Source organism: Sorex fumeus, unplaced genomic scaffold, assembly GCF_029834395.1.
Source record: "Sorex fumeus unplaced genomic scaffold, SorFum_2.1 ptg000067l, whole genome shotgun sequence".
NCBI classification, from domain to species: Eukaryota; Metazoa; Chordata; class Mammalia; order Eulipotyphla; family Soricidae; genus Sorex; species Sorex fumeus.
The window spans coordinates 3,359,642-3,387,470 of record NW_026606124.1 but is presented as its reverse complement, the minus strand read 5'-3'; the positions used below and the strand labels follow the sequence as shown (position 1 = coordinate 3,387,470).

Sequence of the window (27,829 nt, the reverse complement as noted above, 5' to 3'; positions counted from 1 at the left end):
CCCGCGCTTGCTTATTCATTCAGAGTGGGGACCGGCCAGCCCCGAGGGCCAGCAGTGCCGGGCAGCTCTCGCAAGGCCCCCAGGCGGCCCGGCCTGCCCGGTGCCCTGCAGAGCGCGCGCCTCGCGCGGCCCCGGGCACGCCCCTGCCCTGCCCTGCCCTGACCCCTGGGTCTCGAAATGCTGTCATCGGAGGAGCCGCCCCACTCGGGACCCGGCCAGGATGGACAGAGCTAGAGCCGGGGCCGGCGAGCGAGCGTCCTGTCCTGCGGGCGGCGGGGAGAGCAGCCGGCGCGGGGCGCGGGGCGCGGGGCCCGGGCAGCGCGCAGCATGACCGGCCGGCAGCTGGGGGCCCTGGTGTGGGGCGCGTGGCTCTGCGCGCTGGTGCGCGCTCAGCAGGCCGCGCCGGGGCCCGGCTCGGACCCGGGGCGCTGGCGGCAGCTGATCCAGTGGGAGAACAACGGGCAGGTGTACAGCCTGCTCAACTCGGGCTCCGAGTACGTGCCGGCCGGGCCGGCGCGCGCCCAGGCTAGCCCGCGGGTGCTGCTGGCGGGCGCCCCGCAGCCGGCCCCGCGGCGCAGCCCCGGGGGCCCCCGGAGGCGCCAGGCGCCGTCGCTGCCGCAGCCCGGGCGCGCGGGCTCGGACACGGTACGCGGCCAGGCGCGGCACCCGTTCGGCTTCGGCCAGGTGCCCGACAACTGGCGCGAGGTGGCCGTCGGGGACGGCGCGGGCCTGGCGCGGGCGCGCACCTCCGTCTCGCAGCACGGCGGCTCGGCCAGCGTGTCGGCGTCGGCCTTCGCGGGCACCTACCGCCAGCCGGGCCCCTTCCCGCCGCAGTACCCCTACCCGCAGGCGCCCTACGTGGGCCAGTACGAGAACTACGACCCCGCGGCGCGCACCTACGACCAGGGCTACGTGTACTACCGCGGCGGGGGCGGCGCGGGCGCGGGCGCGGCGGCCGTGGCCTCGGCGGGGGTGCTGTACCCCTACCAGCCGCGCGCGCGCTACGACGAGTACGGGGGCGCGGGCACGGGCACGGGCGCGGGCGAGGAGCAGCCCGAGTACCCGCCGCCGCAGGGCTACTACCCGGCGCCCGAGCGGCCCTACGCGCCCGCCGACGGCCTGGACCGCCGCTACTCGCACAGCCTGTACAGCGAGGGCGCGGCGCCCGCCGAGCCCGCCTACCCCGACGCGGGCTCCGACCCCCGGCCCGACCCCCGGCCCGACCCCCGGCCCGGCTGGTACCCGCCCTACGCCAACGTGCCGCCCGAGGCCTACTCGCCGCCGCGCGCCGTGGAGCCGCAGCCCCCGTTCCGCGTGCAGGAGCCGCCCTACCTGCCCGTGCGCAGCTCCGACGCGCCCCCGCCGGGAGCCGAGCGCAGGGACACGCGCAACAACGGCGGCGGCGGCCGCCTGAGCGTGGGCAGCGTGTACCGGCCCAACCAGAACGGCCGCGGTGAGTACCGACCCGCGCGCGGTGCGCGCACGGCCCCCTCCGGGACCCCCACAGACAGCTGGCTCCCCGAGTGGCTAAGCCGGGACCCCCGTCCCCACCCCAAACGCACACTCCACCGTCACCGTTCTCACCGCCGCGGGTACCAACACCATCATCACCTCCACCGTTGTTATCACTACTCCCTCCGTTATAATCAGGAACACCTCTGTCATCACCACCCCATCGCCACACTACCACCATATCACCACCAACACCATCACCTTTATCACCAACACCCCCGTCACCACCAGCGCCAGAATCACCACCATCGTCACTCCCTCGCCCGTCACCATCATAACCAGCAGCCCCAGAGCCTCCATCCACACTTGCCTGCCGCCGCAGGGCCAGGGTTTGGGATAGCAGGCCTGGGCTCTGAGCCTGACTTGGGGCAAGTGGGATGGAGGGACTGTCCGGCATAGGAGGAGGCCCCTTCCAGACCTGGCGTGGGCATCCTGGTACACGGGGACAGCACCTTCTCCCTCTCCCTCCCTCTTCCTGACCAGGATGCTGCCTCAAGCCTCAGAGATGACCCTGTGGCAACCTCGGGGATAAGGTGGGGGCAGAGGTCAGGAAAGCATCCTGGGACTCGCGTATATGGGCTGGGGCTGGGGGTGAGGGAACACCCAGCCAGAGAACTGACCTAATGATGGAGCATCCTTTGGTGGAGGGAGGGGGGAGGGGCACTGCAAGGTCCGATCAAGATCAAGAGCGAAGGGAGTGAGGCACTGCCAGGGCACAGAATTTAAGGGGCTCTCAAAGCTCAGCAGTGAGGTCCATGATGCTTTGATGCATTCTAGAAACTTAAAAATGCCAAACCATTAGGATGAACCCAGGTTTTAAATAGAACGAGTGAGGGTAGCCTGCCAAGCCATACGGGGGCCTGCAGCAAACAGAGAAATCACCACATTGATCCTGCCTACTTTGGAAAGTTTGAGTCTTGTTCATCAGAGGTGTCTTTTTGCATGAATTCTTTTTGATTTGGAAAAGTATCGCTCTTTGGGGCCAGGGATATAACTCGAGCAGCAGAGTTCCCTCGCATGTGTGAGACCCCGAGTTCCATCCCTGGTACCACAGGTCCCCAGAACACTTTGTAATGGGGCTTTGGTGCACCCCCCCTCCCCCCGCCCCCCGCTAACACCACAGGCAGAGGCCCCTGTAAAACGGTGATAGGCTATTACCGAGTTACTGGGGCTTGAGGCACCCTCTTAAATTTCCCCCCTCCCCCAAGCCAGAGCCTCACTCAAAGCGCTCAGCTCCCCCTAGCCTGGCCTGGCGAGTCTCAGCTGGGATAGGTCTCCCTGCTGACTTTATGGGGTGAGGGGGATCCAATGTGGGGGCGATCCAGGCCACCAGTGCAGGGGCAGGGGTGGGGAGGGATGTGCCTCTCTTTCGAGAGGTGGCGTCACAAAACTGTTCACAGGCCGCTGTGGAACAGACCCACGCAGGGCTGGCAGTGACTGACCCACGCTCTGTCCTAGAAACCCCTTGGCTGCTTCAGCCGCTGCAAGTCCAAAGTCAGCTTCGGTCAAGGGCCGCCCTGCAGTCCCCAGCACACACACTTGGCCGCCCCAGCCCTCGGACAGCTTCCGTCTCGGTTCCACCCCAGGAGGCTGTGCCAGGCCCATCAGCGAAGGCTGAGCTCCCAGGCATCGGGACACCGGTGCCAGCCCTCACCCTTTGCCACTCTGTCCTGATCAACACAGGGACCACTGCCTTGTCTTGAGATGGTCCCTTACCCCCTGCCAGAACCTACTGCTGAGGGGTGGAGAGAAGGGCTGGTGGCACCCGCCCCCTTACATCCGGGGCAAAGATCCTGGTCACCCTTTGAGAATCTCCCTGTAGGATGGCACACAGGCCGAGACTGTTTGCCCACTGCCCCCTTCCTAGAAAAAAAAAATGATTGCGTGGTGCCAGTACTCCCTTGAAGTCTACCTCCTTTAAGGAAACAGACTGCTCCCCACTGTACCCCAGGCTTCTACCGCCTCCCTGGGTGTTCCAGCGTGCCCAGTGGGGGCAGGAGGGGGGTGGCATTGCCCGCCCTGGAGGACTGTTTAGACCAGACTTCCTTCCTTGACCCTTTTCCGAACTCAGGAACCCATTTTCTCCTGCGAAATACAGCACAGGCAGGAAACCCCCGGGATTTGCGTCACGGTTGGTTTTGAATTGATTTGTGGTCGATGCACATTCAGAACCGTGGACCGTGGCTGAGTTTTCCGCAGCGCCCCCCCCCCCCCCATCCCACACTTGGTTGGAAAAGCCCGGGAGAGGTGGGTGCTTGCTGAGCACGTGGTGACCCTGTTCCATCCCCAGCCCAGCACCCCCTGGGACTGATCCCTGAGCACAGAGTCAGGACTCAGCTCTGAGCACAGCCAGGGGTGGCCCCAAAACCAGCCCCCCAGAAGCAGCAACGGAGGCCAGGTGCTGTGGTCCTACTGACCCACCCACTGCATTGGAGCCTGTGATAATAGAACGTTCTCCCAGAGGGGGCCAACATTTGGAGGAGGCTTCCTTAGGATGCAAACCTGTATTGGGGGCTCAGCCGGGTGTTCCTGGCCCACAGGACTGCGTCCAGAGATTGGGGGGGGTCTCAGTGCTTAGCAGGGTCTTTCCCCATGGGCCTCCCTGGGGGCTAAAGGCATTTCTCCTAAAAGGTCTGTGTTGGTTTGCGTCAAATTCAGGCCCTATGGGCATGGAAGTGGGTGGGGGCAGGCAGGGCATGGCAGTGGGGGCACCTCAGTGTTGCGATCAGGCAAGGAGCCCCAAGCAGGGGGCCACTCCACCAAGTGCTCGGGTCTCATGGAGACCTTCCTGGAAGAGGCAGTGCAAGCATTACGGCAAGTGCTGGCTATCAGCTTCCCCTCGGGACTTCGGGGGTGGGGTGAGACGGGAGTGATTTGCAGGCCCAGAGAGCAAGCCTCACCTCTCCCCAGCACACCCTGGGAAGCAGGAACCATGGAAAATCCTGGTGGTTCAGGGCAGGCCAGGCTGTGCAGGGGACCAGACCCCCCGGGGCCCAGAGTGGGAGTTCAGGGCTGCTCTCCGGGGCTGACCTCATCCCTCCTGGCCGTGTACACAGCCGGGACCCGAGGCCGGCGCTGGCAGCCCCCGCGCCTGTGAGCTGGCCAGTCCTCACAACACCAAACACATGTGCGCCCCGCCCCCGGCCCCTGGGCCCGGGGCCAGGGCCTGTCCCAAGCCCAGTTTCTCCCTCTGGCGCCGGTACCCTCTCCCCTTCCCTCCGGGGCGGGGTTCATGGCCTCCAGCCACCACAGTGTCTCCTGTCTCCCACGTTTCACTGGAGAGAAGCAGGGGGACCCCGAGAGTCACATGCTGGCCCTGGCTCCGCAGTGAGTCCGCCAGGCCTGGCCGAGTCCCTTGTGCCGTGCCTCTCCCCAGCTGGGGCCAGGCTGTCCCCTCTAGCCTCCCACAGCCTCGGGGTCTGAGTGTGAGGCGACTAAGAAGGCTGAGACCCTGCACACTCCCAGGACATGAGGCCTTGACTTGACCGACCTGTTCAGGAGCCCCTGGGAGAGGCCAAAGGCCTTGCTGCCGGCTGCACTGGCCTTGCCCACACCCCTGTCCTCACATGACCTGCCAGAACAGGCCCCAGCTCCCTCCTCCCGGCTCTGCTCACCGCCCACCCCTGGCCGCTCCATCCTTCCTGGGGCCCTCAGCACCCCGCCCCCCGAGCCCCGTCCTGGCCCCCAGATTGGCCCCCCTGCCCCTCTCCACAGGCTCAGAGCAGATGCAAGAAGGGCAGAAGCGGGGGCTCAAGTGATAGCACCGCGGATCAGGCGCTTGCCTTGCCAATGGCCCAGTGGGCAAGGCGCTTACCCTGCTAATGCAACCCAGCCAGGACCCTGAGTGCAGAGCCAGGAGTTAGCCCTGAGCACAGCCAGGTGTGGCCCCCAAACAGGAAACAAAAAAACAGAAGGCGAAGAGCAGCCTCCACCTAGCAAGCTCTGGACCTAGACCCCCAAGCTCGCCAAGGGACGAGACACGCCTGCTCTGCGGAGGTCCCACCCGTCCTCCCGTTCCTCCTCCCATTCCTCCTCCCATTCCTCCTCCTCCCTCTACTCTTCCCCTTCCTCCTCCTCCTCCTGCTCCTGTTCCTCCTCCTCCTGCTCCTCCTGCTCCTCTCCCTCCTCCTCCTGCTGCTCCCCCTCCGCCCCTGCTCCTCCTTGCCTACCAGAGGTGGGATCACGGTGCTCAGGGGCAGACACAACAGAAGAGGCACGCTGCACACACAGCAGCTCCACACCAGCCTGGGCCCCTCCAACTGCCTTGTCCAATGTGACCGAGAAGTGTCCCCACCCCACTCCACCTGCAGCGCCAGCAGAGCAGGACCTCAGCTCCCCCCTCCCCCACCCCCATGCATCCCGGGGTGAGTTACACAAGCATTTAGCAGGCACTGTGCATCTCACCTCTCTGGACCACACCCAGCAGTGCTCAGGCCTTGCTCCTGGTGGGGGTCAGTGGGATGAAACCCAGGTCAATTGCATGCATGGCAAATGCTAGCCCCCCATAGGTAAAGGTAAAGGCCCTCCCGCTGATCGTCGATTTGCTCGAGCGGGCCCAGTAACGTCTCCATTGGAGACTTTGTTGTTACTGTGTCTGGCATATCGAATACTCTCGGTAGCTTGCCGGGCTCTCCGAGAGGGGCGGAGGAATCGAACTGGGGTTGGCCATGTTGGCCGCTTGTAAGGCGAACGCCCTACCCGCTGTGCTATCGCTCCAGCCCCCCCCATATTATCTCATTTTTGGTTTGTTGGGGGGGCACAACCGGCAGTTCTCAGGATTTACTCTTGGCTCTGCATTCTGGGACTCCCGGCTCTGGGGACCGTAAGAGGTTCTGGGGATCGAACCACGTGCAAGGCAAGGGCCCTACCCCTGCACTGTCTCTCCAGCCCTCACATCACTTCTCTTAATTCCCACAGCAGGCCACATCATCCTTGTCCTGTCAGGGGACGGGATGTCATCTACTGATGTCACACAACCTCGGTCCAGCCGGGTCTGGGTCCACCTGGTGCTCCCACCGGAGGCCTCACCCTCATCCTTCCCTTTTTATTTTTTTTGTTGTTTTTTGGGGCCACATCTAGGTGTTGTTTTGTTTTGAAAGCTCAGGGATCCCTCCCGGGAGGCCCAGGGAACCACAAAGGATCCCTGGGGTAGACCTGGGTCCACCCATGCCAGGCAGTACCCTACCAACTGTACCGTCGCCTTGGCTCGTCTCTCCTAATTTGGATGTGTGGGGATGAGCCTCGTCTGTCCCCTCACGTGTGCTGCCCCTGGGTGGGCTGCACTGTTCTGGGGCCAAGTGGAGAGGGCAAAGAGGCCAGGCTGGGAGTCTCAGGCGGGGGGTGCTCCCTGGGGCTTGGCATGGTGGCGGGGAGCTTGGCAGCTGAGTCTTGACAGCAGTCCCGGCCCCTTCCTTCCCCAGGGCCCTCCCACACACCCTCAGCAGGGCAGGGAGGCAGGAACCATTAGTGCCAGATGAACTCTGGCAGGGGCAGGAGGTCTTCTGCCCGCTTCTCCCCTTTGGGTGGTCAAAGGTCTTAAATTCCAACAGACACACAGTGCCTGAGCAAGCTCAGCCCCTGCCCACTGCAGGACACCTGTGCGCCCCTGCAGAGAGAGGAGCAATCTGTTTGCTTGTCTGTTTGGGACCACCTGGTGGTGTTCAGGGCTAACTCCTGGCTCTGTGCTCAGGGATCACTCTGGCAGGCTCAGGGGACCCTATGGGATGCTGGGGGTCAAACCCAGGTGGCTGTGTACTTTGCAAGTACCCTACCCATGTACTGTTTCTCCAGAACTGGAGAGCTATTTTTTGGTTTGGTTTGGTTTGGGCTGGAGCGATAGCACAGCGGGTAGGGCGTTCGCCTTACAAGCGGCCAACATGGCCGACCCGAGTTCGATTCCTCCGCCCCTCTCGGAGAGCCCGGCAAGCTACCGAGAGTATTCGATATGCCAGACACAGTAACAGCAAAGTCTCCAATGGAGACGTTACTGGGCCCGCTCGAGCAAATCGACGATCAACGGGAGGGCCTTTACCTTTACCTTTACTTTGGTTTGGTTTGGTTTGGTTTGGGTTTTGGTTTGAGGGCCACACCAGTCAGTGCTCAAGGATTACTTCTGGCAAACTCAGGGGACTATAAGGGATCCTGGGGACAGAACTTACATTCCAACAGACACACGGTGCCTGAGCACCCCCTGCCCCACTGCACCCTGCCTGGTCCCCCTGTAAGAGAGCATCAGTCAGTTTGCTTGTCTGTTTGCATGTCTGTTTGTGGTGGTACTCGGGGCTTACTCCTGGCTCTCTGCTTGGGGATCACTCCTGGGAAGGTTGGGGGACCCTATGCAGTGCTGGGGGTCAATCCATGTTGGCTGCATGCTAAGAAAATACCCACTGTACTATCTCTCCAAACCTAGAAGCTCCTATTTTTGTTTGGTTTTGGTTTTGGTTGGGGGGCTTAGCCATACGTGATGTTGGGAATCAAACTTGCGCGGGCTGAGTGCAACACAAGTGCCCTACCCACTCTATCTCTCCAGCTCCTACTGGAAATACGGATAATTCTCCCAGCTCAGCTGCTGGTATCTCTTAGAGTCTCAGCATACGCCAACCACCAGGTCAAGCATCTTATCTCCACTTGCTCACTTGCCCCCAGCCCCCAGTGGAGAGAAGTGCCCCCACTCCAGGCCTCCTCCTTACAGGAGGGGAAACTGAGACTCACCCCATTCCGAACCCCAATCAAGGCCTCAGCGGGTCGGAAGGGTCAGAGATGGCACCCGCCCCTCGGGAAAGGGCTTCTCCACATTCTGGCCTCATCACCCACCCTCCTTCCTTTTCCCTCATCTCCGAACAGCACCTCTCCTCAGGAGTCTGGCCGGAGTCCACCCCCAGTCCCGTCTGAGCTAGTGACACATGGAGAGCTCCCCCAGGCAGTAGCTGGAGAGGCGTGGGGGTGGGGGGCTGGGGGGGGAGCCTGGCAGCCCACACCTGCTTTCAATTCCGCCACATTCCTGCAGACAGCACAGGCGGGTGGTGAGCCCCACAGGAAGGGGTGGCTGGGATGGGGTACCGCCCCCCTCCCCAACCCTGACTTCCCCCTCCTCACTTTGACAGCTGGAGCACAGGGTCTTCCTGTCTGGATTCGGGATCCAGGGGTCTGGGTTTACACTTGGGTCCCCCACCCCACCTTGCTCATGGGCGCCCCAAAGTTAGCATTTCAGAAGGCCTAGAAATGGGGCGATTCGAGTGTCAGAACCCCAGAGTTAGAAGAGAGGGAGTCTAGTGGGCCAGACAGGGCCAAGAGCCTCCTGCCAACACCTCTGGAGAGTGCCCATCTCTGGGCACAGGCTTCTGTGCTCCCCAGGGGATGCCCAGCTCTGGGCCCGAGGGTGAGTTCAGGGCATGAAGGGGTTCCTCAGTCCATCCTGGTCCTCGCTGAGGTCTTAGCCCAGCATCAAGACATCAGGCACTCTGGGTTGCAGAGCGGACCCGACCTCCTCCATCTTATCCCCCTCTCCAGCTTCTAGAACCTTCTGTGCATGCAGATATGGGCCAGCAGCTGGGGGTTGGGAGAGAGAAAGGACAATCCCACCCACACCGTGAACTGGCTAGGGAGCAGTTACCCCTCCACCCCCCACCCCAGATATTCAGCCATTCCACAAATATTCGCGAGTGCCGTACCCGAACTAGTGGGCTTGGTGGTTCATGGGTGAGGGGACGCAGTCTAACCCTTGTGAATCGTCTCTTCCCTGGGCCCTTGCGGGATGCAGATAACAGAAGGTTATGTGCTACAGGAAAACGAACACTGGGCAGGGGCAGAGGTCAGAGGAGATCTGGGGAAGGCGGCATCTGAGCAGACTTGGAGGGCACAGAATAGGCAGCTCCTGCGAGAGGAAAGGCTAGCCCGCAGGCCCTGTGCCAGGGTTCCTGGTTTCCCCAGTGGGTTCTGTGGGGCTGGAGCAGACGCAGTGGAGTGGGCAGGCGGGGGCTGGTGGTACGGCCTGGTGGCTGTGTGCCGGTGCTGACATCCAGGTGAAGCTGGTATCGGGGCCCAGGTTGCTGGGCAGGGCTGATCACACTGGCTTTAGGAAGTTCGGTGCAGTGCGGGGCTCTGGGCAGGGCTGGAGGGAATGGGGGCTCCGGGCAGGGCTGGGGGGAATGGGAGCTCCAGGTGAGGCTGAGGGGAATGGGGGCTCTGGGCAGGGCTGGGGGATTGGAGATGAGCCCTGGGGAGGCCTGCAGCAAGAGGCATGCATGGCCCTAAGCTGACATGACAGGACGGCACCCAGGGAGGTGCGGGCAGGCGCGTGGAGTAGGGTAGAGGAGGGAAGGCCCAGTGCCCACACTGGGAGCAGCATGAGGGTGAGCACTAAGGAGCCCTGGAGTTTTGAAGGGTGAGAAGGCAGCCGAGCTCCCCAACGAGCATTGGCACCCCGACCAGTCAGCCTGACTCCCTATGCAGTTTGCTAGGGCTGGGGTAGGTGTGGGTCCTTCTCTTGTCCCCTGCAGAGGTCAGTGCCAGCTGGGTGGGGCTGTGGCATAATGACTCGGTGAAGCACAAGGTGGTCTGACTGCCAGGAGACATAGGCTGGCACCTTGGAGGAGCAGAGTGTGTGTGTATGTGTGTATATGTGTATGTGTGAAGTATGTTCCTGTAGATGTGTGTGCATGTGGATGGTGGATGTACTGGTGTGCATGTCAGAGAATTCCCAGACAAGGGCATTATCTGCATGAATGTATGAGTGTGTGAGTATATGTGTGTACAAGCATGTGTGTGTGTCTGCACATGCATATGTATGAGTTTACATATGTGTGAGTGTGTATGTGTGAATGTGTGCATGTCAGGAAATTTCCAGACAAGGCCACTGTAGCGTTAGCAGTATGAGGCAGAAAGGGTGAGGGGTGCTGAGCACTGGCCCCCGACCCTCGGACTCACACTCCCACAGGCCAGGGGGATCTGGGTCAGCCTGGGCCAGCCCCTAGAGGCTCTGGGCTAGACTGACCGGCTGAGCCAGCCTGGCACCTGCAGTTCTCACAGTGGGTCCTGGCAGCTTCCCACCCTTAGGTCCTCTGCTCCTCTCTGTCCCGTCCCAAGGTGCTATGCTCCTTGACCCAGGTGCACAGGGGCCTATTTGCATTCCACTGTCCTTCATCTGCTGCTTGGAGGGCAGAGAATTGGGGAAGATTTCAAAAGTGGGGGGAGGTCTGTGGAACCCACAGAAAATGGGTGCCCAGAAAGGAGCAGGCGAGGGCAAAGGACAAAACTATGGCCAGAGGCCCCACATGGGACAGCCTCCAGGAGCCACTGGGCAGGACGCACACATTCATCATGGAGCAGGAAGGATTTGGGTCAGATGGGGGGAGAGTTCCCAGCGGCTGCAAGGCATCTGGAGAGGTTTCCAGAGGTCCCGGGCTCCAGTCCCAGGCTGGGCCAAGGACCACACGTTCCTGAAAGAGATTTTTTCCCAGTTCCAAGTATTTGCGTGCTCTAGGGAGAGTCTGTCCTGCCTCCCCCTGGTCCACATGGGGAAACCGGGGCTTCAGCAAGGGGCACAGACAGTGGGGCTGGGGCATGGCCCAGCGGTCCTGGTCGGTAGAAAGATGGGTTTCAGTGCCCTAGGGCTGGCCCCGCCTGGGGTGAGGGATGCGGCAGGTTTGTCCTGAGGTCTTGTCCCACCCCAGAGGAAACATGGGGGGGGTCCCTGGATCTCTCAGGGAAGTGGAATATGGAATGTGAATCAGGGTCCCCGTGTTGAACCTTCACTCTCCCAGACTCTGAAGGGGGTCCCCAAGGCTGGGGTTTCCCTCTTGCAGAGGCCCCTGACAGGATAGTCTCAGGACCCTAATCACTCGACTGTCTTGGGCCACCCCAAGGCCTCAGTTACTCTCCGACTCAGTGTCCACCACCCGCTGCCCCAGCCTGCACTTCTCGGCGCCCCATGGTCAGTCCTTTGCATCCGAGGAAGATAAATCCTCACCATGGGATTCAGATGTGGGGACCTGGAGGGGGTCAGGCTGTTCAGCCGGGGTCACACAGGTCTATGACAAGAAGCCACTTCCTGTCCAGCTCCAGGAGCAGGAGAGGGGATGAAGTAGACATCAGGGCCTTCCTGGGTAGCCCCAGCGAGACCACCTGCCCAGCCTTTGGGTGGCCAGCCCTGTCCCCTATCTGCTCCCAGGAGAATAGTTGGATGCTCTGGGAGTGGACCCCAGTCAGCAAGGACCCTCGTCTGCCGACTAGACAGACCTTAAGAAGCTCATCCTGAAATTGGCCAAACCCATGTTCTATCTCTAGCATATGGTCCCCTGAGTCCACCAAGACTGACCCCTGAGCACAGAGCCAGGAATTAAGTCCTAAGCACTGCTGGGGTGGCCCAGAAACAAAATAAAAGTAACGCTCACCCTGAACAAGCAGAAAATCAAATGAGAGTTCCAAGATCATCTACATCAGGTCTTTAAAAATATACCCCACTTCTCCCCCACGGAGCACTTTAGACAGAGGCAAGGCTCTGCCCAAGGTCATGGGCAAGGAGAAAGATGGACAAGCCCCCTTCCAAGTAAGAGCCCCGTCATAGGCCAGCAGTAATGGTTAGTTTGCTCTGCAGTCAAAATCTTGGCTATTTCTGTGATGTAGATAATTAAAATAAAGGAGCATCTGGGGGGGAAATCTCAGTGGAAATCACTTCCCAGAGATCCCAGTGCTGTGTCCCGGGGCTGGGTCCACACGTTCTAGAAAGCACAACCAGTCTCTCGTCCAAACATGCTGCTGAGCACGAGGTAGTCCCCCTGCCTCGGAGCGCCCAGGATCTCCCCTTTAACTGAGCACTGAGCAAAGGTGGTAACTGGCCTTTGCCCAACAGTGGCCAGTCTGCCTAGATAACCTGGTTGTAGCCATAAGCCAGAAGGAGGCAGACTCCCCCATCCTGCACCCCGACACTCAAGCCTCCCCGCTCCCACTTTGCGGCATTGCCCACCTGGTCCTGCCCCCAAGTCCGTGAACCTGGGTCCTGCTGGAGGCCCCTGTATTCCTCCTCCCCACCCCCAGCAACCTTCCAGCTGAGCCAGAGGGTCACCCAGACCCTGCTCCCAGCAGCTCCTCCTGGGACACGAAGGCATGAGGCCGTGGGGCATAGGGGGTGAGGGGATATTTAGGGGAGTCCCAGAACCCCTGTGATAGAGACTCAGAACACAATTAAAATAACAGCTGAGCAATTCTAAGTTCTACAAAAGACATTGTTCGAGTGATGATGTTCTCCCTGTTGTTTGGCCCAGTAATGTCTCTATTGTGACCATTGTTACTGTGTTTGGCATATCGAATACGTCTAGGTAGCTTGCCAGGCTCTCCGAGAGGGGTGGAGGAATTGCACTGGGGTCGGCCATGTTGGCTGCGTGCAAGGCAAACGCCCTACCCACTGTGCTATCGCTCCAGCCCGAGTGATGATGACAGGAAGAAAACTTTCTGGAAGCTGGAGGCTATGCAGAGCTTAGCTGTGCTGGAAGTTATATGACACAGATGTTTGTGAACACTTGTGAGACCAGCTGAGGCTGTGCTTGGTTGCAGAACACCCACCCAGCATGTGTGAGGCTCTGGGTTCCACCTCTGGCACCCCAAAACCAGAAACCAAAATCTATATGGGAACTCTGTGCATTGGACATAGGTCAAAATTCATTCCATGGGGTCCAGAGAGATAGCAGAGTGGGTAGGGCACTTGCCTTGCACGTGCCTGATCTGGGTTCTGTCCCTGGCACCTCAGAGGGTCCCCTAAGTCCCACCAGGCATGACAACCCCCTTTAAAATTTTTTTAAAAGCTATCAAAAGTTTAATCCTAAAAAGGCACACATTCTGCATGTACAAAACTACACAAAATATATATTTGACTCATCAGGGGTGATCCCCAAGCACAGAGCCACGAGTCAGTCTTGAGCACCACCAGGTGTGGCCCCAAACCAGCACCACGCCCTCCCTGCAGAAAACTAATTTTCCGAAAAGGAGAAGCGTCCAGGGAAGAAGGGCTGGACCCAGGACTCAGCCCTGCCCTGTGCTGCCTTTGCTCTGTGGGACTGTGGGACTGTGAGCTAGTTCCCAGCCGCCGCTACGCTGGCACTGTGCTGCCTGGGTCTCTCGGGGACATGGGAGCACGTGCCGGAGGGTGATTGCAACAGTGAAGGACAGAGCGGCTGGTTGTCACCGAAGCCCGTCTGACAGGGCACGGACAGTCCGAAGCAGAGCACAGGCATGTCTGGAGAGAAACGGATGCTGTCCTCAGGCAAACTGCTCAATATAGCCCGAGTGATAGAGGAAGTCCCTGTCCATCAGGGAGGGGTCCCTGGAGGAGGAGGCAGCTGCCGGAATCTCAGTTGGTGGAGAATAAGGGGACGATCCCCAGGACTGGTTGGGCTCAGGTTATGCAGTAGTGCAGCCCTGCAGGAGAACCCTTCCCCTCCCCCCCTGCGTATAGGCACAATCTGGAAGGATTCCTGATGTCAGAGCAGCTCCTCTTGGATCTGTTTTCTTGTGTTTTTTTGCGGGGGACTAATTTTGCACCACGCCCGGCGATGCTTGGGGGTTACTCCTGGCTCTGCACTCAAGAATCACTCCTGGTGGTGCTCAGGGGACCATGTGGGATGCCGGGGATAGAGCCTGGATCAGTCGTGTGCAAGGCAAGCGCCCTCCTGACTGTCCCATTGCTCTGACCCCGAAGTCACTCTGGGGGTGCTCCCATGCACTGAGCTCACTCCGGGGCCACGGGCAATGGCATGAGGCTCAGGCTTGCTGGTCATGACCAGGACTCAGTGTGTTGAGCAGGCTGAGGTATTAGTGTGTCACTAGGTCAGGGCTCAGAGGTGACCCTGGTCTCAGCTCGGCGTGTCACCAGGGTCAGGGCTCAGCCAGAGGCCAGGAGTGGAGAGGACCCCGGTGGCCTGTGACTCAGCGGCCCCTCCGGCTTCCCAGAGCCGACGCATGAGGTGGCCCGGCGAGGGGTCGGCCAGAGCGCAGCGTGGAGCCATCTGGGCCGTGTTTATGAAGCCGGGATGGGCGGGGGGTGGGGGCCCAGCGGGCTGCTACCCAAGGCTGGGTCCCCTGAGGTTTCTGGCCCGGCCCACCCACCCCCACTTGCTGCTGAGGGAAAGGCAGGAGGGCAGGGGCAGGGCGGGGGTGGGTGGGGACAGCCAGCTTGTCTCCCTCTGTTCCCTCCCGAGGCTTCTGGGGTGCTGAGGGTGGGAAGCGGCCCGGCTCAGGGGGGGCCCCTCGCTCCGAGGGCCTGCAGGCCCCGTGGGGAATGACTGCAGGCATTCCTGAGCGCTTGGATCAGGCGGCGGCTTCCAGGGGCCTCCTCGTCCACTTCCTCTTCATTCCCACTGGGTGAGGTCACGCTGGCCGCCTGGCCTGCGTCCCAGGGGGACAAGCTGGGGTCTCTGCGGGGGCTGGGGGCCGTGAAGACAGGCACGCCCCTAGGCCAAAGTGTAGAGGCCAGAGTGGCCCACTCGCCCACCCCCAGCCCCGCAAGAGGGGCTGGAACCCGGCCGTGCCTGCTGCCCACGCGGCTTCAGCCCTCGCAGCTCGAACCCTCCTGAACTAAATTCACAGGGCCTGACCTGTCCACCCGGAACCCTCACTTCTGAGATGGGTGGACCCAGGCTTGTGCACCCTCTAAACCAGGCCTGTGTCCTGTCCACCTCCCCTCAACCCACCACCCCCTTCCAGGCCCACTGCCCCCTGTCTGGGCTGCAAGTCTATCCTTCCATGCAGCCAGGTACAGTGCTGTAGTTGCCCGCGCTGGGCTCGGGCGCGTGGAGGGCAGGGTGGACAGCCGGCCCCTGCCTGCAGCCTGTCCCAGGGAGCAGGTGACCTGGGAGAGAGCAGACCCTATCTCCCCTGCATTCTGGGCCCAACCCCCAGGCCCCAAGGGGATAGCATAATGGGCCGACGTGAGGTCAAGGCTGAGGCCGTGGCTGGAAGGACCGGGTGTTGGGAGGGTCACTCCAGGTGCCCAGATGGGGAACTCGAGGTCAGCAGCGTGCTCTCAGACCCACTCCTCCTACCCCCAGCCCCTTCCTGGTGCCCTCACGCCCTCCTTTGGCCCCGCCCTGAGCTGGGGGAGCAGCAGAGTTCTGGGGGCAGGTGCCCAGCAGCCTGGGGGTATGGACATGAGGCAAGGCGGAGTGTGGGTCTGTCGGGAACCTGTTTGGTTCCCCTCAGGGCTGCCCCCCTCCTGGCCCTGCACCAGCCCCTCTGTCCCCCAGAACAGCCTCCCTCTCCCCAGGCTGCTCCATCCCAGCCCCTCCCGGGGTGGCCCTGCTCGCTGTCCTCCCTGAGGAGCCGAGAGCAGGCCTCCCTCATCATCATCCTCTCTCCCTCTCTCCCACCCCACTGCAGGGCTCCCTGACTTGGTGCCGGACCCCAACTACGTGCAGGCGTCCACGTATGTGCAGCGGGCGCACCTGTACTCACTGCGATGCGCCGCTGAGGAGAAGTGTCTGGCCAGGTGAGGGGGGCAGGGGGGTGGGGAAGGCGGCGGAGGGGAGAAGTGTCTGGCCAGGTGGGAGGGGGCAGGGGGGCTGGGGAGAAGTGCCTGGCCAGTGAGGAGGGGCAGGGTGGTGTGGGGATTGTCCCCGGCCACTATGCAGGCTCGTGCTCCTGCCAGCCGCATGCCTAGCCCCCAGCCCCGTGTCTCAACCTCTCCCCTGAGCCTCGTTTGTCTCCCGGGGTCTAGGCAGTGGGTGGGAAAGCATCACCCCGTTTCTGGGAAGGCCGTTCTCCAGAAGTGCTGGCACCCAGGCCTCGGCTCTGCACGCCTGTTCCAGAGGCCAGAGCCACCCACCCAGAGCAACTGCCCCAGCTCTGAGCAGCCCAGGGCTCCCGGAGTCAGAAGATGCTGGGTTGAACCTTTGGGGCAGTGGCCATGTCCCCAGAGGATAGGGTGGCCTGGGCTGACCCAGGCACTCTGCAGGCTCAACTTCCTGTTGCCCCAGAGAGAGAGAGTCGGCTGGGCAGCACAGCCCCCACATTGCAGAGCATAGACCCCTGACCCCTCCCTGCCCTGACCCCTGATCCCTCCCTCTCTGACCCCTGACTCCTCACCCACACTGATCCGCGAGTTCCTCCCCTGCCCTGACTCCTGATCCTTCACCCACCCTGACCCCCGAGTCCCTCACCACCCTGACCCTGCTCAGATCTGTCTGTGTCAGCAGCATCTCCTGAACACAAGGGACGGAAGATGACATCAGCCTCGTTTTCTTAATAATTTGAATTTTTTTTCCCAAACTTGACGTCTTGCACTCTATTTTCAGCTTTTATTTTAGTGGTGCTCGGCAGTTCCTCCTGGCTCTGCACTCAGGACTCACCCGTGGTGGTGCTCAGGGCACCATACGGGACGTCAGGGATCGAACCCGTGTCTGCTTCCTACCCGCTCACTATTGCTTAGGCCCCAACTCTCTCTCTTTTTCTGTTTTTTTTTTTTTTTTTAGTCACACCTGGTCGTGCTCAGGGATCACTCCTGGTGGTGTGGGGTGACCTTCTGGGGTCCTGGGAATCGAACCCGGGTTGGCTGCAGGCAAGGCGAATGCCTTGGCCCCTGTCCTCTGTCCAGTCCTGACTCACATGTTTTGGTGTCTGGGGCCTGGGGTTCTCAGCAGTTCCCGACTCTCACTCAGAGCCTCTGCCCCTGAGAGGGCCTGTGCCCTAGCTGCCTTCTGTGTGCACAGCAGGGCACTGCGCCAGGTTGGGTCTTGGCCCTTGCCTCCTCCAGCGAGGAAGTCTGGTTTCACAGAGTCAAAGGGCTAGAGCCATAGTCAAGCATGTAGAGCGTTTACCTTGCACACTGCCAACCTGGGTTCCATCTCCAGCATCCCACATGAAACCCTGAGCATTGCCAGGAGTGATCCCTGAGCACCAGCAGGTGTGATCCAAATACGAAAATCAAAATAGTGAAAATAAAGGGAAAGACAAGTATGCACTAACACCAGGGAGGGCTCGCAACTGCGGCACCCTGGCTCACACGCCTGTCTCGTGGCTGCTGGCAGCCCAGGCAGGGGCTGCAGAGGGAGCGCCCGGGACAGGCGCCCCACTCAGCTGTGGCTGGTCCCAGCTCTCCCTAGGGAGGAGGGGGATCCTCCCTTGGGCCTCGAGGAATTCACACACACACACACACACACACACACACACACACACACACACACACAGAGACAATCCTCCGGGGCTGAGTTCTGGGGAGTCTGGCTAGAGCCTAACTGTGTCCTTGTGGAGGCCACTCCCAGACCCCTGCCCCCGGGCCAGCTCTGATCTAGCTGGAGGGTGAGACCGCGGTGGGGAAATGAAGCCCAGCGAGTGGGAGTGGGGGTGAGGGTGACCAAATCAGCAGCTGGAGCCTGAGAGCAGAGGGAGGGGCGGGCAGGACCCAGGATGCAGACCCAGAAGCCTGAACCCCCTAAGCCTCAGGGCCTCCTGCCTCCTTTGGAGTGGCGGGGTGGGACCGTGCCAGGCCCCTCACTGCGGGCAGAGACGGCCTCTAGGACTCGCCGTGGGCTGTAGCCAAGCCGGGCCTACCACCTCCGCCCTGCCCGTTTCCCACGGCGTGCAAAGGGAGGAGGGTGGTTTGTTCCAGCCAGACACAAACAGATTCCAAGCCTCCCCCAGACGAGGCCAAGGGCCGCTGGCCCTGGCAGCCGGGAGCCCAGCCGTCTGTTCTGCAGACGTCCTGTCCCGAGCCGGCCAACCTCCGCCGCTGGTCTCGGGACACGGGCCTTGGTGAGTGAGGCGGTGGGGGGGTGGGGGGGAAGCGTACGGCCAGCCAGGACAGCTGTGTACGGTCAATGCAGAGGGAGCCGCCCGCCCCCCGCCCTGAGTCCAGCTCTGTGTCTGCACGTCGGTCCCTCCCCGCCTTCCCTTGTCCCTTCTCTACATTTGGAAATTGGGGCAAGAAAATTCTGTGCAAGTGATCTGTAGCAGGCCCATGCTCCCTGAAGAGCAGCGGCACCTCTCCCGCCCTGAAGCCACCACCGAGGAGAGTTGGCCTGTACCGGGTGTGGTGTGAGAGGCACAGGGAGGGGTTCCTGCACACAGCTCTGAGGGGGCTCCAAGTGGGGCGATCCGGGCAGACTTCCTGGAGGAGGGAATCTGAGCTGGCCTCAGCGGCTGAATGACTTCTCCGTCGAGTGAATAGTAAAAATTATCAAAAGTTCAAGTGCAGGGGTTAAGGGAGTTTCCTTCCTCGCGGCTGACCCGGGTTCGATCCCCGGAATCGCATATGTTCCTCAGAGCCTGCCAGGAGTGATCCCTGAGCGCCACGGGGTGACTTCAAAACGAAACGAAGCAAAACCAATTCAGTGTGTTTGAGACACGGGGTTTAAGCAGGAGCCCAGGCTGGAGAGGGAGCAGGAAGACAGACAGCCCTGGGAGGTCAGGAGGCTGTGTGTGAGGCCCTACAGACACCACACACACACACACACACACACACACACACACACACCACATGCTGTGCACGCACATACCATACACACTCAGACACACCAGCACATTCACACACTCACAATCAGACACAGACACCACATGGCAAGCATGCACACACAAATACACACACATAGCTACCGAGAGTATCTCGCCCGCACGGCAGAGCCTGGCAAGCTCCCCGTGACGTATTTGATTTGCCGAACACAGTAACAACAAAGTCTCCAATGGAGACGTGACTGGGCCCGCTCGCGCAAATCGATGAACAACGGGAGGACAGTTTGTTTTTGTTGGCTCTCACATTCACACACTCACACTCAAATTCAGACTCACACACATTCTTACACTCATATACATCCTCTCACACAATGCACTTACATACTCGCCCACACACCCTCACAGTCATACAAACACAAACTCTGACACTGACACACACACTCACACACTCACACATTCTCATACTCACACACTCATACTTACACTCACTCTCACACCGACACACACTCACACACACTCTCACACATTCATTCTCACACTGACACTCACACTCACACACATATACTCACACCCACATACACGCTCACAATCACACTAACACAAACTCCGATTCGGACTCGACACATTCACATACACACTCAAACTCTTACACACACTCTCAACACATTCACACACACACTCACACTCTTACCCACACTTCCACTCTCACACTCACACACTCACATTCAGCCTCACACTCATATGCTCTTGCACACTCACACACACATTCCACTGACCCTCACACTCACACTCGCACACTCACACACACATTCCACTGACTCTCACACTCACACACGCTCACACTCACACTCACTCACTCTCAGACTCACTCACATGTCTTTTGTTGACAATCCAGACTTCATGGAGGAGGGAGACTCTCTCCAAGCCTCGGGTTAGGGTATTTTTCCAAAGCTCTGTGAAGAGGGTGACCCCTTTGGTGTTTGTCAGCCTCTCACCCGGCTCTGCGTCCCCTCCCGTCCCCTCAGCACGGCCTATGCCCCCGAGGCCACCGACTACGACGTGCGGGTGCTGCTGCGCTTCCCACAGCGAGTGAAGAACCAGGGGACCGCCGACTTCCTGCCCAGCCGGCCCAAGCACACCTGGGAGTGGCACAGCTGCCACCAGTGAGTCCTCCCCAGAGTCCTCCCTGCAGCCCCTCAGGGCCGCCCCATCCGGACAGGAATGTTCGGGATAGAGGGACCCCGGAGGCTGTGTGTGGAGGGTGGAGGGAGCCCAGAGAGGAGACCCTAGCGTGTCCCCGAAGGTGGGGTCAGCAGGGGGCGCTCTCTAGGACACGGGGACCCAGGAGCCCCAGGCGCCCCCCCCCCAGCTGACCCCAGGAGGGTCCCTGGGCCTGGCTCCAGGAGTTCAGAGTGACCAGCCCCACCCTCTCTCCCACGCCAGACATTACCACAGCATGGACGAGTTCAGCCACTATGACCTGCTGGACGCAGGCACGGGCAGGAAGGTAGCTGAGGGCCACAAGGCCAGCTTCTGCCTGGAGGACAGCACCTGTGACTTTGGCAACCTGAAGCGCTACGCGTGCACCTCTCACACGCAGGTGCGGCCGGGAGGGGGCGTGGGGCGGCCGCGGGGCGCAGGTGCCAGGGCTGCGTGACAGCCAGGCCCGTGGTCAGCGATGGGTGCCTGGCCCTTCCCTCGCCTGTCCCCTCCCACCGACCCTCCTTCGGCCCAGACGTTCCTGGGGGGCCATTCCCCCATCCCCCACCTGTCACTGTCCCTCTCCCAGCTCACTTCATGCCCCTCCTGCCACTTGGCGCTCGCTCTCCCCCATCTCCTCTCCCTCTCTCTCCCTCTCTCACGCCCTTTCCCTCTTTTCCCTCCCCCCCTCTTTTCTCTCCCTCCTTCTCTCTTCTCTCTCTCTCCTCTCATCTCTCCCCTGGGGTCTCAGGAAGGAGAAGCCCCCTCTGACTAGCCTCAGGGCCAAGGTCGGGGCACAGAGGCGGGACTGGGGGCGCCCTGGTGCGTATACAGGGTCCCCTCCTCCATTCCTCCACCCCGTCTCTGCGCTGGCCCACCACAGGGCCTGAGCCCAGGCTGCTATGACACGTACAACGCGGACATCGACTGCCAGTGGATCGACATCACCGACGTGCAGCCGGGCAACTACATCCTCAAGGTGGGTGTGACCTCCCCCGCGACCCGCTGCCACCCTGCTCTGGCTGCGCCCCAGGGTGGGTGGATCCTGGGTGGACCCTGGCTGTGCGAGGCGGGAGCAGGTGGCCATTCAGCTTCCCAGAGTGACGAGAGTGGGGGGGGAGGGGGGGCGGGTACCCGAGAGGTAGCACAGCAGCACGGCGCTTGCTCTACATGCAGCCAACCTGGGTTTGATCCCTGATACCCCATGGGTGCCAGCTGGAAATAGGCCCTGAGCATCGTGGGGTGTCACCCCAAAACAATAACAGACCAACCCACGAAACGCAGAGTGACAGCCTCCCTGGGGGGTGGTCCCTGCCCAGGTGGTAGGCAGGCCAGGCCAGGGACGATCTCAGAAAGAAACTCAGTTTCTCTTCATGACTCTTTGGGTCTGGAGGTCCCAGAATCGCCTCCTCCCCCGCCTGTGCACACGACCCCCCAGTGCCTGTTTTCCCTGGGGGATACGTAGGAAAGTGTGACAGAGACACAAGCCGCCCTAGGGTGTGGGCACAGGACACGGGTCGGCACCCTGCCCTGCTGTGTGCCGGGAGGTGGGATCATTTCCCGGCTCCCCTGGAGCCACCTGGAAGAGCAGTGAGGGAGGCTGGGGGCAGCGTGTGTGCAGAGGGGGACCCTGGGGCTCCAGGCAGGGCCCATCCCGGGCAGCATGGGCGCAGAGTGTCACTGAGCAGCTGTGCGCAGCTGGGCCTGTCCAGGTCCCCTTCCCTTTCCCACTGTTGCCTGCACTGCTGACATGCACGAGGTCCCAGCAGCGCCAGGGCGGGGGTCTCCGCCCCTCAGCAGCAGCAGCTTCTGCCTCAGTGCTCTGCAGGGGACGCAGCCGGGTCCCACACTGGGTCTAGAGTACGGGCTGCTTTGTGGCCAGGGGGCAGGCGTCCATCCGGCCATCTGACGGGCCCTGCCTGGCCCTTCACTCCGTCTGTGTTTTCTGAGGCCCTGGCTCTGCCCCCCGGTGCCAGCTCCCCCCGGCCTGGCCGGGCTCATGACAGGGTGGCTGCCGTTTCTGTGCCCCCAGCGGTCTGCTCCTCCTTCCCTCCCTGAACCCGTGTCTCTCACTTTCCATCTGTCTCCATGGCCTTGCTCCATCGCCCCATCTGTCACCTCTGTGTCTGTCTGCCGGCCGCCCGGCCACCTGGATGGTAACCCACGGCCCGACGAGACCCCATCCCCGCTGTCCCCTCCCTAGGTGCACGTGAACCCCAAGTATGCTGTTCTGGAGTCCGACTTCACCAACAACGTGGTGAGGTGTAACATTCACTACACGGGCCGCTATGTTTCCACCACAAACTGCAAAATCGTCCAGTAAGTTCCCCTTCAGCCCCTGTGTCGGGAGTCCTCGTCCCACCCAGGGACAGGGGCCGGGAGTCTGCACGCTGGTCACCTGCAAGGACGAGCAAGCTGGGCAGGACCATGCCTGTGGGCAGAGAGATCAGGGCTCAGGCTTCCTGCGAGTGACTCGGGAAGGCCCCTTGGGCAGCGGTGTTGGGGGGGTGGGCCCTGTGACCCGCCCCTCTGGGCTGTGAGGGCGGGAGCCTGGCGTAGCAGCTGGGGGACCGGCCCCGCCTTTCCTTATCAAGGGTGCGAATTCCAGGGCCCAGACTAGAAGTGATTCTGTTTGGAACCAGCTGGTCCCCAGGCCCAGTTTTCCAAGTAGTAGATGAGCCCTGAGCTGAGGGCCCTGAGACAGGAGGCTGCTGGCCAGTCCCCACAGCAGGTACCCTCAGCGGTGCCCTGTGCCACCGAAGCTCTGGCCCCCATCCCTGGCCCCCTGACCCCCAGCAGATTGGGTTTCCACCTCCCACTGCTGGCCACTGCGGCTGTTGCTGCCCTAGGCTTACCCCCTTGGTGCCTGATGCCCCAGGCTGCTGGGCCCAACCCCCCCCCCCCCCCCACACACACACACACACAGAGACTCATGGAGAAACCCCAGCCCATTCCTCGGGGTGTGAAATTGTTTGTCCCAGCCAATGCAAGTCTTTCCTCTGGAGGAGTGGGGGAGAGGGAGGAAAGGAGGGAGGGAAAGGAGAGAGGAAGAGGGAGGAGGAGAGAGAGAGGGGGAAAGAGGAAGAGAGAAGGAGAGGGAGAGAGAAAGAGGGAGAGGGAGAGGGAGAGAGGGAGAAAGTGGAGGAGAGAGAGAAGGAGGGAGAGAGAGAGGGAGAGAGGGGCAGAGAGAGGGAGGGAGAAGTAAGAGAGAGGTAGAGCAAGAAAGGAGCTTTGGGATATCAGGGGAGAAGGGGCTCCTTAGCTGGGCACAGAGGCCCAGGGCAGCACGTGGCCACAGGGGACAGGCACAGGAGGATCAGCCCCGAAGCAGTTGTGTGGTGAAGATGGGATGTTCACAGACAGTTCTCTCACCCTAGCATGCTACCCCCAGGCCAGCCGTTCTCCCCCTGCCCGCACCCCAACACACACACACACACACACACACACACACACACACACACGCACGCACACGCACACATGCACATGCACACATGCACGCACGCACACACGCGCACACACCCCTCAGCATGAACATCAAACCCGAGACACTGGCCCTGTCATTCAAGGCAGGGCGCAGTTCCCTCAGTGGTGCCCTGTGCCACCGAAGCTCTGGCCCCCATCCCTGGCCCCCTGACCCCTGGTAGACTGGGTTTCCAGCACCTTCTCACTCCTCAGGGCCTGTCCCCTTGAGACTCCAGGGTCAGCTAAATGGCCCCGTTTTCTGGGAATCAATTCTGGGGGAAAGGAAGGGAGAAGCAAGGCAGGAAGGGACAGAGAAAGAGGGACGTGGGGCGGGGGGCCATGGTAGGGGCTCCCGCTGCTGGACCCTCTGGATACACCCTGGACTGCCCGGGCTGTGGGGGCGGGGAGGTTACATAAGTGCCTGGCCGGCTGGGGCCCACAGGCCTGGCCTAGCTGTCCGCAGGCAGGCGCGCACAGGAAGTGGATGGATGAAGCATTCCCAGAAGGGCCGCAGGACCGAGGCTTGTGGGTTTTGATCATGTTTCTGAAGAGGAAAAGGAAACTTTTTTTTTTTAAGTACTAATTTAAAAAACCAAGGAAGTATTCCCAGACCTCAGCGGCTCTGTAACTGCCCAGACAACGTGTAGCGTTCAGAGTGTGGGCAGGAATTGGGGCGGGGGGGGGGGGGGGCAAATGCCGCCCCTCAAAGGGGCAGCGGGGGAGCCGGGCTGCTGTGCCCCAGCCGGCCCCTCTAGGCCAGGATCTGGGGAAACCGGAGGGGCCGGGTGTCAGGTCACTGAGCGGGGGGCTCTGCTCACTCCCCTCTTCTCTCTCCCTCTGTCTCAGATCCTGATCCCGGAGGAGGACGGCGGCCACTCACCCTCCCCTGTGGCCCTGTGGCCCCAGGCAGCCCCCCACCAGCACCAGCCTCCTCGAGGGGGCCAGCACCCCTCCCAGGCAAGGGCAGCTGGACACTGGGGCCCCTCCCCGCTGGCTCCAGGGAGCCGAGGAACCAGACCACAGGGGCCCAGCCGGACCCCCTTTGTACTTAACCTTCCTTTTCTCTACAATGTTCCTTTGTCCGTTTTTACTTTTTATATTTTGGCCCCTACACAGAACAAGAGTGCCCGGGATTGGGTTCTGAATAAAAAGGGTTTTCGACTCTGGGGTTCAGCTGGTGGGCGCTGGCTGGGCCCAGCGGGGGCCCCTGCACTTGGGTCCTCCCAAGCAGCGGGTGCAGTGGGCAGCCCCTGGAGCATGCACCCAGCCTCCTGTGTGGCCCTGGGTCCAGCCCACTGGGTGGGGTGGGAGGTACAGCCTGCCGCCCCCGCCCCCAGCCCTGTCCTCACGGCTCTTGCATCTTCTCATGTCCCCCAACTTCCAGCCTTATGGTGCCTGGCACCCACCCACCTACCCTGGGCACGAGGAGCAGACACTTCCCGCTCTCAGGGAGCAGAGAGGGACACCCACGAACGCCCACTCTAGGGAGACAGCCTCTGAGCAATGGTGGCACCTCTGCACGGGAGGTGGCATTTTCCTGTGTTCCAGGTGTCCCCAGGCAGGGAGTGGGGCGTGAGGGTGCGAGATGAGGGGTGCCAGCACCACAGGCCAGGACCAGACCCCAGGGGTGCAATGCTCGGGGCCCCCTCTGGCCCCTGCACTCGCCCTACGGGGGCTTAAGCTGAGAAAGACAACTGGGTGCGGGGAGAGGTGGTGAGTCCTCAGGGACACACTGATAGGCAGTGGGGAACCTTCCCAGGAGCTTGGGGTGGGTGTCCCCCGGCCTGCTGTGGGGGCAGCGACTCCTGAGCCAATCCCTGCACAGTGGCAGGACCCCCCCCCCGCCAGGTAGAGGCCTAGTGGGGGAGCCGCAGAGCCCGCCTCCACGCACCAGAGAAGATGGGGTGTCCACTGGAGAGAACAGGGTGATGCCCCCCTGAGCGTGTGGCTCCCTGCTCTGGCCCGCAAGACCCTCTGGAAGGGAGTTGGGGCTCCCCCACCGGGGGGCTATGCCTGACACAGCAGTTGGCTCTCCAGGGTTGCCAGGCGGGGGGCTAGGACCTGCCCTGGGAGTGAGGAGGGAAAGGGAAGGGGGGCAGGAGGCAGCCAGGGAAGAGAGACCCCCCACCGCAGCCCGCTTTGCCTCAGCCTCCTGAGGTTCTCCTGGAGGCTCCCCTTGACCCCCGCCCCCCGCTGAGCCCCCTTGTTCCCTTAAATTCTGGGGCACTGTTAAGCTCACCCATGTCTCCCCACCCCCACCCCTACTAAGGAAGTCGGCTCTGGCTCTGGAGGAGGTTGGTTCCAGCCAGGCAGGGCCAGAGCGGCCACAGCCGGAGGAGCAAGGGTGGTCACTAGCCACCCTCCCTGCCCGCACCTGGCCATCGCTTTCTAAGAACTCCTTGCGGGGGAGCCTGGCTGGCGGGGTCGTAGTGCCAGTCAGCCCCAGCGTCCAGTTGGGTGGCAGTGCCTGTGTGCATCAAAGCCCAGAGGCTCCCAGCGGAAGCCCTCGCGGGCAGGCGGGCCTCCCGCGCCCCCAAGGCTGGGCCCCAGAACCCCACAAACCACTGCCATTTGCGAAGAGTGGAAGAAGCGGGTGGCGGCTGTGGCGGGTGGCGTGTGGCGTGTGGCGTGTGGCGGACTGTCTGGCCAGGCTAATGCGCCTCTGCTGGCCCAAGGCCGGCTCCTGGGTCTCCAGGGCTACAGCTGGGATGGAAGAGCCAGAGGATGAGGAGGGAGAGGTGGAAGGGGTGGGGGTGGAGGGAAGCCGGGGGCCAGCCTGGGGCACCGGTTGCAGGAGGCCTGAGTGGCAGCCAGGCAGGCTGACAGGGACCCCAAAGACAGTGCCCAGTAGAAGTGGGGGCTCAGGGTGCTTGGGGAGAGGGTGAGGTGGGGAAGCAAGGGCAGGGGGCACTTGGGGGGATGAGGTGCAGCAACTTTGTACACCCAAACCAAGTTAACACTATTGTAATCATGTTATCTAAACTAATAATAAAAGAAATACTAAGTGAGGATATACCCTACAGCTCTGGGGCGCCGCTGGGCAAGGCCATGGGCGTGAACAGGGCGGGGTGTGGGGGACAGAGGTGGGCATAGCCCAACGGGCAAAGCCTACCTCGCTTATCCTCTGCCCACCTGGCCAGGCCCTTCTCCCAATATGCCCCTTAACCCTGTGATCCCTGGCACCTAGTACAGTCCCCCTAGCATGCCAAGAGTGATCCCGGAGTGCAGAGCCAGGTGTGCCCCTCCCCTGCCCCAACAAAGCAACAGAAACCCACCAAGACGCGCCTTTCCCTGAGCAGCAGCGCCCTGGGTGCAGGGCCGCAGGTGGAAACACTTTTCCAGTCTCCCCCACTGGGATGACAGAGCTGAGGTGTGTCCTATGAGGAGGTGGGCTTTGAGAGTCTTAACTGTGGAGATGATTCTTTAGGGGAAAGGGGACAGCTCCTGCTGGGGGGGGCGGGGGGGGCTGAAAACCAAGTGTACCGTTTCATCAACGCTTCATCAGGGATGCCTGGTCCTGGACACTTCAAGCACTCAAGGGCCAGCCCTCCCCAGTTCTGGCGGTCTGGGGGCCTCTGGCCCCTCCCCCACACAGGCTACACCCTAAAGCCCACATGCCCTGGCCAGTCTCCAGAGTCTCTTCTTCCTCCTTGTCAGCTGATGTCTGAACTGCCGTATCTCCTCACCTTCCTGGAGAGACAAGGGGCCCAGGCCCCCTCCAGGCTCCCCACAACCCCCCGGGGACAGGCCCTCCCCGCCTCTCCTCTCTGTGGTTGTATCACGTACCAGCGGCTGCAACCGCAGTATTTGTCGGAAAACACCACAACCCTCCCTGAGCCCCCACCCACCCCAAGGAACCCCCAGATGGAGACAGACAGGCGGTGCCTGTGGGCAGCCTGGCCAGCAGCCTAACTCGGCCTGCGGATGTGGGTCAGGACAACAGCCAGAACCGCGGGGCGGAGAGCACGGGGGCGGGGGGGGGGGGGCATCCTGGGAGAGCCAACACCGCGGGCTCGAGTGCAGGGGAGGGGCAGGCGGGGGCTCGCTTATGGTGTGCCCTGACTCTGTAAAGTTGCTTCTTCGTTTTCTTCAGGGCAGGTCTTTCTAGTTGAAATTGAAATTAAAAGGAGCCCTGACTGGCTCATGAACGGGGCATCCAGTGCTCAGCACCACACACCATCCCTGCCACCTCCAGAGCTCACGCAGGGCTGGAAGGACCCTG

The 27,829-nt window shown here is 61.7% G+C and overlaps 1 protein-coding gene across 1 annotated transcript; it reads left to right on the top strand.

Moving 5' to 3' along the window:
* Nucleotides 1–24,759, top strand: LOXL1 (lysyl oxidase like 1). Its single transcript, XM_056128727.1, has 7 exons — nt 1–1,453; nt 15,880–15,988; nt 19,971–20,108; nt 20,389–20,545; nt 21,029–21,124; nt 22,349–22,464; nt 24,454–24,759. The coding sequence occupies exons 1-7, from the start codon at nt 328–330 to the stop codon at nt 24,458–24,460; spliced, it is 1,749 nt and encodes a 582-aa protein (XP_055984702.1). The 5' UTR covers nt 1–327; the 3' UTR covers nt 24,461–24,759.
* The last annotated feature ends 3,070 nt before the right edge of the window (nt 24,760–27,829 follow it).